We start from the raw sequence: 7,791 nt of genomic DNA on the forward strand, positions 1-7,791 counted from the left end.
TCAAAAGAGCCATTTTCTGATCCTCCTCTGTATCAGCTTATCATTTTGGCCCTCGAAACCATGAGCTAAAATAAACCTTGCTTTTCTGATTTTGTAACCCATGTCAGGTGTTTTCATTTCCATAGCATGACACTAACGCATACAGTTTGGTTTCTGGTGGCCACTGGATTCCACAAAGTGCCTCAGTTTACAAGAGAGGCAGGTCTTGCGTGTGTGTGTGTGTGTGTGTGTGTGTGTGTGTGTGTTTGTGTGTGTGTGTGTGTGTGTGTGTGTGTGTGTGTGTGTGTGTGTGTGTGTGTGTGTGTGTGAGCGACATCACCAACCCAGGCGCTGTGACTTCAGCCTCTGGATTGTAAAGTGCACAGACAGTGCTGGGACCATATTTGAGCATGCCTCACAGGACCAAGGACTGATGAAGACAACCGGAAGAACCAAACACAAACCACCATTTCCTTTCCAATGATTTTTTTTGGTTTTTAATATCAATTGATGTTTTAAAAAATACAGAGGTGTTTGACACAGAATAGCACCATTGTGTAGGACACACAGTCCCTGTGCCCAGCACCTGTAGGGTCTTCTGGCTGGGCTGGGAGCAGTCACTCGGGGGGCGTCTGACTCACACCAGATAGTTCCTGTCTCCGCCTGGACCCAGAGGTTTTACAGGAAGACAATAAATAAATAGAACATCGAGATTTTATTTTGCAGTCTGCCCAGTTCAGGTCTCTTAGGAAGGGGAACACGGTCCGGGCTGTGAGGGGAGGACGGTTGGGTATCATCAGGTCAGGTCAGCCATTCAGTGCAGGTCCTAGAGTGACTGCGGTTGGAAAGTGTTTGGGTCCTTTGGGTTCGCAATGGATTGTGTTGTTTCAGGGTTCAGGGTTTTACAAGAAGCAGACAGGCCCTATGTCCACACCAAATTCCTGTTCAGGCCCTCCGATGTCCATGGGTGCGATGTCAATAATGGGGAGGCGGGAGGTCTTCTGTGATCGGTATTCGATGACGGTCTTGCCCCACTTACCAGTGTGTTTCTAGGCAGAAAAGAGGAGGTGTTATTCAGGCGATGCTTACAACAAGGACCAGCTGCCCAGCACCCCCAAACTAAGCAGCCACAAGTTGGGAAAGACCTGGGTGGCTCACTAGACTTTCCCTCCATTGCCCAAGCCCTTTGCTCTTCAGTTGTCTCCTTGATGGCAGAGCCCTCCTCTACTTGTCTTCCTCCTTCCCACAAAGGGCTCCCCAGCCTGTGGTAGCTTCTCCTCTCCTACGCTAGTTTCTACGAATACTTCTAGAAGAGTCAGAGAGCATGCCAGCATCTTTATTGTCTCTGAATGAGTAATTAGACAAGCCAATACAGTATAGGCTCCTTCCCCTCCCTTGCCAATCAGCTTGGCTCCCACATGCCCCCATGACTCAAGCCTCTGATGAGGCCCACCACTATAGGAACGTGACATTTGTCACAGGCTGACCCCAGCCCCACTCACCGTGCAGCCATCCTTCAGGGCAGTGTATGTGAACCTGCTGTTGCCTTCGGCCCTCATCTCTACATCATTGGAGCCCTGGATGAGCAAGGCCTTCTTGAGGTTGCCAGCCACTTCGTCCAGGTAGGCGACGCTGTTCTTACAGTGGTAGGTGATGTTCTGGGAGCCCTCAGTGGACAGTAGACGAAGGAAAGTCATCTGGACATTAGCCGTGTTGGGAGCCAGGTTGCCGTCACCATAGCTGAACTGTGGGCAGAGGGGCGAGGGCGTGAGACCAGGGGCCTAGCATCTGCTGGGATCAGAGGTAATGGTGCACTCATCCAATAGGGGCTCGGAGCATCAGTCAGGCGCTGGGGCAGGTGTGGAGCAAGCTCAGAGGACCTCTTCTCCAGCTCTAATGGGGAAAATGCTTTCTCCTCTTTCCTTCCTCTAAAGCTCAAAGGGACGCCAGAGGAGGATGCAGAGAAGGAGCTGAAGCCTTGGAGGAGAGAGAAGAGCACGCGGGAGAGGCTGGCTGAGCCTTGGCCCCCAGGCACTCACGTGGAAGCCACCGTTCATGGTCTCTCCAAACCAGATGTGCTTCTTCTCCTTGCTCTTGCTGCTCCACCAGTTCTTCCGAGGCACAGTCGCTGGGTTGGGGTAGACGCAAGTCTCGCCGGTCTCCATGTTGCAGAAAACTTTCATGGCGTCCAAGGTGCAGCCCTGGTTGGGATCAATCCAGTAGTCTCCTGCAGGAAGAAGGCAGCATCCCATGAGGCTTAGACTCAGACCTGAGGGCCAGGCTGCCTGTTAGAGGCAGAGAGCCTAACTAGTCAGGGGAGGCTTACATGTGTCCTAAAGGGGACCAGACAGAAGGGCATGGGGACAAAAAAATATGCACGGGAGACCTAATGCTAAAGAGGGGGCCGAGGGAAAAGGGCAGAGCTCCTCTGCTGGGGGCACCCTGGAGTCACTTCCAGGTCTGCACTTTGCACTTTGCGCTAGGGTACAATGCTGAAGGTGGCCATACTGGTGGGCTGGCTCCCTCCTCTCTGAGGCGGGAGTGAGGGGGGCTGACTTCCAGGCTCACCGCTCTTCCACTCTGGGTGGCAGAGTTTCAGGTCTTGGCAGGTGCGAGCAGGGTTCTTTCGGGAGCCGTCGGGGCTGCGGATGCTCTCAATCTGGTTGTTCAGTGACTTGAGTGTAGCATCCACCTCAACGTCGTGCTGTCTCAAGGTACTGTCTGCCTCGTCGGCCCGCATGTACTGCAGGGGGTCGGGGCCCTTCTCTCTCTGCCCTAAGCCAGCGAAGGCTGACATGTCGATGCCAGGACCAGGAGGACCTGGAGGGCCAGGGGGACCAGGATTTCCAGGAGGACCCTGAAGCAGTAAATAGAGATGTCAGCCAGGAATCGAATGGCAAGGCCCTCTTCTGTATCTATCTGCTGGGACTATGCTAGTGTGTTCTCTTCCTGTTCATTCAGTGGGAACAGAGGACAACAGGACCAAGAAAACCACAGCAGCTTCCCCACTGCCTCCCTGGTTCTTCTGTTTCCCAGAACCCATCATGAGCCCTGGGACCCTTCACCACTAGCTGTCAGCTGATGTCCCAAAGGTCCTATAAAATGCTGGGGATACCTCCAACAGCAGGGAGGAGTCAGGACACTTACAGCAGGGCCTGTTTCTCCTGAGCGTCCACGGGGACCTGGAGGCCCAATGGGGCCAGGGATTCCATTAGAGCCATCTTTGCCAGAGGGACCAACAGGGCCAGGTGGACCCTAAAGGCCAAGAGAGAGAAAATGGTGAGAAAACGGTGTCTGAGTAGTGTAGTTGAGCAGCTCTGGCTATGTAGGTGGCCAGCCTGGTGGTGCTGGTCACACCACTCTGCCTCTGATTCTCTGCATTGCTCAGTCAAACTCCCTAAATCCAACTCCATTTAGCCAAAGGGCCAGCAGGTTAGTTCCATGTCTCTCCTAAGTCATGTTTATAAAAATCTTTTTATCAGGCTTGTCTTCCAGTCACTGTGACCCCGGTTGCTTATGCCCACAGCCAGTACAAGAGAGTCCCACTTTTCTCTGGGTACCTCCTAGGAGGACTGCTAAGTTCAAAGTGCCCTAGAGAAGCAATGACCATCCCCATGCATCTCCTGGCCCACCGAGCAGAAAAGCTCACTCCACTCCCAAAACTATCTCACTTACTCTAGGGCCAGAAGGACCAGCAGGGCCAGAAGCACCCTGATCTCCAGAAGGACCCTGTGGAAAAGAAGAAAACAGCGGAGGTCAACACAGCTGGGTATAGAAATACATCTTCTTCAGAATGGGAAGCAATCACGTGCCTATCCCTTCTCCTCCTCTTCCACCCACTAAGAGAGTCCAGGGGCTTCTGTGGAAGACCCTAAGCCTTTTGGGTAGCAGGAGAAGCTCAGGGGGCCTGAAAAGTGGGGGGTCTTGGGCAGCCCTCTTGTGGACAAATGACATATAGTATCACCTACCGGAGGGCCAGGCAGACCCTGCAATCCAGTGAAACCTCGGTGTCCCTTCAGTCCCCTCTCGCCAGGCTCTCCAGATTCTCCTTTGTCACCTCGGGGGCCTTGAGGGCCCTATGAATGAGAAAGTCACGGATTTGGTCAAGTCTGGTCCAGTACGTGTCTCATCTGAGACCTGGTGTCCTTTTCCAAGGAAGACTCCATACAGGATGTTCCAATACTTACTGCAATTCCACGGGCTCCAGCAGGTCCTGAGGGGCCCATAGGACCTTGTGCACCCTGTGAGGGGAGAGCAAGAACAGTGTCAGGGAAAGAAGTGTCAGGACATGAAGCCCCTCCTCCACATCTGCCTATGGGCCTGGAGACCCCAGACTCAGGGACTCCCTCTAGATGCTCAAAACAGGAGAAAACAAACATGGAGCACCCCCTACCACTTGGTCACCCTCTTCACCCGGGAAATCAGGATACTCACAGCCTCTCCTCTGTCTCCTTGTTTTCCAGTTGGGCCAGCAGGGCCAGGAGAGCCTGGGGGCCCAGGGGCTCCAGGGGCACCCAGTGCTCCAGTCTCACCACGATCACCCTGTAGGAACAAGGTATCAGATTCAGCAAAGAACGGTTCAGAAGAGGCAGGCAGAGATACTTGCAGAGATACTTTGTTTCCAGAGTGGTTGGTTGAGCCCAGCAGTTTCCCCACCCTCCCTCCATCCCAGAATAGATAAGAGTCACTCACCTTGACTCCAGCTGCGCCATCTCTTCCAGGGGGTCCATCAGCACCAGGGCTGCCCTGCACAAGGGGACACGAGGATTCACTTAGAACAGCTCCCCGTTTACTCTCCCACTCTGGTCTGAACCCTTGCTTGACCTGTTCACTTCTTGCCCAACTGAGAATTCAGGGCTGACCTTTCCTCCAAGCTTCCATCCACCCTCCTCCTTGGACACCCAGACCTGGTCTCTCTGTGTGTCCTTCCCTCAAGATCATCCCACCACACCAAGCTCTAGGACTCACCTCGCGTCCAGGTTCACCTGCAGGCCCTGTCAGGCCAGGAGGCCCCACGGGACCAGGAGGACCTCTGTCTCCAGACGCACCAGGTGCACCCTGCTTGCCAGGCTCACCCTGAAAGGATGCAGACAAGGACCATGAGTGTACACACTAAGCATCCCTGCCAGGGCTCCAGCCCACTCCCTTCAGTGGCATCAGCTGACAAAGGGATGCCCCTGAGGGTACAGAGCTGAAGGAAGACCTATGGTACCGTTGCAGCAAGAGCACCCGGTTAAGAGTTCTGAGCCTGAGCCAGGCCTGGCCTAGTGGGGCTGAAGGAAGACACATCCTTCACTCACCGATGGGCCAGGAAGGCCAGGGAATCCTCTCTCACCACGCTGACCAGGCAGACCAACAATGCCCCTTTGACCAGCCAGCCCCTGGGGACCTGGGGGACCATCAGAACCCTAGGAGAAGAAGAAAGAGCTGACACGGGGTTTCACCTGGCCATGCCCCTTCCCACCCATTGAGTCCATTCTGTGCAGCTCCCTTCCCACAATCCTCTACAGCCCTGCACCCTCCTCCCAGTGCTTAGAGGAGCTCAGGTGCCACTCATGGGCCTAGTAAGGGACTTACAGAGGGACCATCATCTCCAGGATCTCCTTTCTCGCCAGGAACTCCTGCAGGACCTTGAAGTCCAGGGTCACCAGCTCTGCCAGGGGGGCCACTGTCTCCTCGAGCGCCTTTGGGACCATCTTTTCCAGCAGGACCAGGGGGACCAGCGGGTCCAGGGTTGCCCTAGGAGGAACAAATACAGGAAGTGATAACTTGCCATCCTCCTCATCCGGGTCACCAAAGCCTCTGGAATGCCTTGGGGGCCAAGGCATTCCACATGGCCCACTCCTGGTCTCCTCTCCCATGTGAGAGCTCTGGGCAGCCAACTGTGGCTCCATCGCTCTTGCTTAGCTTTTCTCCATCCATGTGGAATTTCTCCTGCTTTTCTCCATCCATGTGGAATTTCTCCGCTTCATTCTCTATAATGGATTCCTCCAGAAACGGCTCCAACTTTGACCCTCTGACCTGAGCCTGCTGTTCACCCTGCAGCCCCTCCTCCACTCTCAGTGTTGGTGGATGGAATTTTTCCTTATCTACTCCCTCACCAAAGCTGCTCGCCCCCTGCCCCCCAATTATCTGTTCTGGGGCTTTTTTTTTTTCAGAATGTAGATCTAGATATTTAGGAAATATGTCCCAGGTGAAGGGTATCATTCCAACCCTTCCAGCATGCCAAGTCTGAGGGTGAGTCCAAGCCATCCAGAAAGGCTGGGTGGTCCCCCATTGCTCCCCGCAGCTACCAATGGTCAACTAGTTGCTCCTTTCATTTGCAGGAATGGAGAAAAGTCAGGGCCATACAGGAGCTCTTTTGACCCCTATGTTTGGTGGGTTGCTCCAGATGTCTCTGACCCTATCTGGGTCTCCCATGCCAGAAGCAACCTAGAATGACACTCACATTAGAACCTGGGGGTCCAACTCGGCCAGCAGCTCCAGGGAATCCAGTGGCTCCCTGTGGGCACAGAGTAGTGGGTGAGAGAAAGGCCCTGAATATGTCAGGTTCTCAGCAGAGAAGAGAATCAAGTTGGTGGGTCTAGAGAGCTTGTTTCAGAGCGGGAGAATCAAGAAAAGTTGGGGGCTACAAAGTAGCAAGTGAGCCACCTGAGAGGAAGGAGCCCCCCCCCTGCACCTGGCCACATAGTCGGGCTTGGGGTGGGGTGGGGAGGATGAGAGGTGTGGCTAGCCTTCAGGGAGCTGAGTGGCAGTGCTAAGGGCTGGGGACTCTGGGGTGGCTGTATACACACAGCAGAGTTAGATGCCCCCTCTCCTGCCATGTTATAGTAGGATGGGCTTAGCCTGGGCATGTTAAAAGCTGGGGAGGGAGGGGGTGGAGAATTCTGAACCTAACTAACCCACTGGAGAAATCATGAGCCAGAGCTTTTTTGCATGGGATTCACTCACCGGGGGACCTTGGGCGCCTCGGGCTCCCTTAGGACCGGTCACTCCAGTAGGACCCTGTGAAGGGAAGACGATGACCGTGAGGTCTGGTGGGCCTGAGAGGGTAGTAAGCATGTGTTGGAACCTTAGCAGAGGACCCCTGGGGACCGGGCTGTCAGAGCATAGCTTCCTGACACTAGCACCCCATACAAAAGCTATTGCAAGCAGACCAGCATGCATTACCACTGGGAGATTCTGGGGACAGACGGACTCTGAAAGGCTTCTACAAAGACAGTCCCATAGTCTCACCTCCTGGGAAACGCGCTCTCTCTGCTGCCCCAGGAGGCCAGACTGCTTGTCTTGGCTGTCTGAGGTCAGTGGACACAGATTATACTCAGTGCTGGGGACCTAATGCCTGACCTGTGTGCCCCATGCATGACGATCTAATGAAAGCTTCTCCCTCCACAGCCAGGGTGTCCTTGAGGCTCTTGTTAGACTCTGCCTGCATGACCTACCTGGGCCCTCCTCCTGTTCTGGCAGCCTCTGCCTCATGAGCTCAACAATACTCACCTGTGGCCCAGGAGCACCAGAGGGGCCTTGTGGGCCAGGGGCACCAGCGTCTCCTTTCTGTCCAGCTTCTCCTTGATCACCCTTGGCACCAGGCTGGCCATCAGCACCCTGTAATAGGAAGAAGGGACAGATGAAGGAGAGGCAAGCTGATCACTCCAGGCCCTGCCAAAAGGTTTTGGGAGTACACGTGTATGCGTCTACTCTGGGCCTGGAAATTGAGTTTAAGACTGGGTTGTTCCACCAGGCAGTGGTGGTGCACGCCTTTAATCCCAGCACTTGGGAGGCAGAGGCATGTGGATTTCTGAGTTTGAGGCC

The 7,791-nt window shown here is 54.5% G+C and overlaps 1 protein-coding gene across 3 annotated transcripts in view; it reads right to left on the reverse strand.

Moving 5' to 3' along the window:
* Positions 1–448: 448 nt before the first annotated feature.
* The window catches only part of Col2a1 (collagen type II alpha 1 chain), a 30,281-nt gene continuing 22,938 nt past the window's right edge, over positions 449–7,791 (reverse strand). For all 3 annotated transcript variants that reach the window (XM_031354227.1, XM_031354221.1, XM_031354235.1), the window contains 16 exons: positions 7,477–7,584; positions 6,931–6,984; positions 6,428–6,481; positions 5,557–5,718; positions 5,280–5,387; positions 4,948–5,055; positions 4,672–4,725; positions 4,414–4,521; positions 4,167–4,220; positions 3,948–4,055; positions 3,655–3,708; positions 3,127–3,234; positions 2,548–2,836; positions 2,019–2,206; positions 1,482–1,724; positions 449–1,028 (listed from right to left, as the gene is read on the reverse strand). In XM_031354227.1, coding sequence (XP_031210087.1) covers positions 882–1,028; positions 1,482–1,724; positions 2,019–2,206; positions 2,548–2,836; positions 3,127–3,234; positions 3,655–3,708; positions 3,948–4,055; positions 4,167–4,220; positions 4,414–4,521; positions 4,672–4,725; positions 4,948–5,055; positions 5,280–5,387; positions 5,557–5,718; positions 6,428–6,481; positions 6,931–6,984; positions 7,477–7,584 — 1,947 coding nt within the window. In that variant the 3' untranslated portion in view covers positions 449–881. The remainder of the gene's footprint in view (positions 1,029–1,481; positions 1,725–2,018; positions 2,207–2,547; positions 2,837–3,126; positions 3,235–3,654; positions 3,709–3,947; positions 4,056–4,166; positions 4,221–4,413; positions 4,522–4,671; positions 4,726–4,947; positions 5,056–5,279; positions 5,388–5,556; positions 5,719–6,427; positions 6,482–6,930; positions 6,985–7,476; positions 7,585–7,791) is intronic.

The sequence above is a fragment of the Mastomys coucha genome, unplaced genomic scaffold (assembly GCF_008632895.1).
Source record: "Mastomys coucha isolate ucsf_1 unplaced genomic scaffold, UCSF_Mcou_1 pScaffold11, whole genome shotgun sequence".
NCBI classification, from domain to species: Eukaryota; Metazoa; Chordata; class Mammalia; order Rodentia; family Muridae; genus Mastomys; species Mastomys coucha.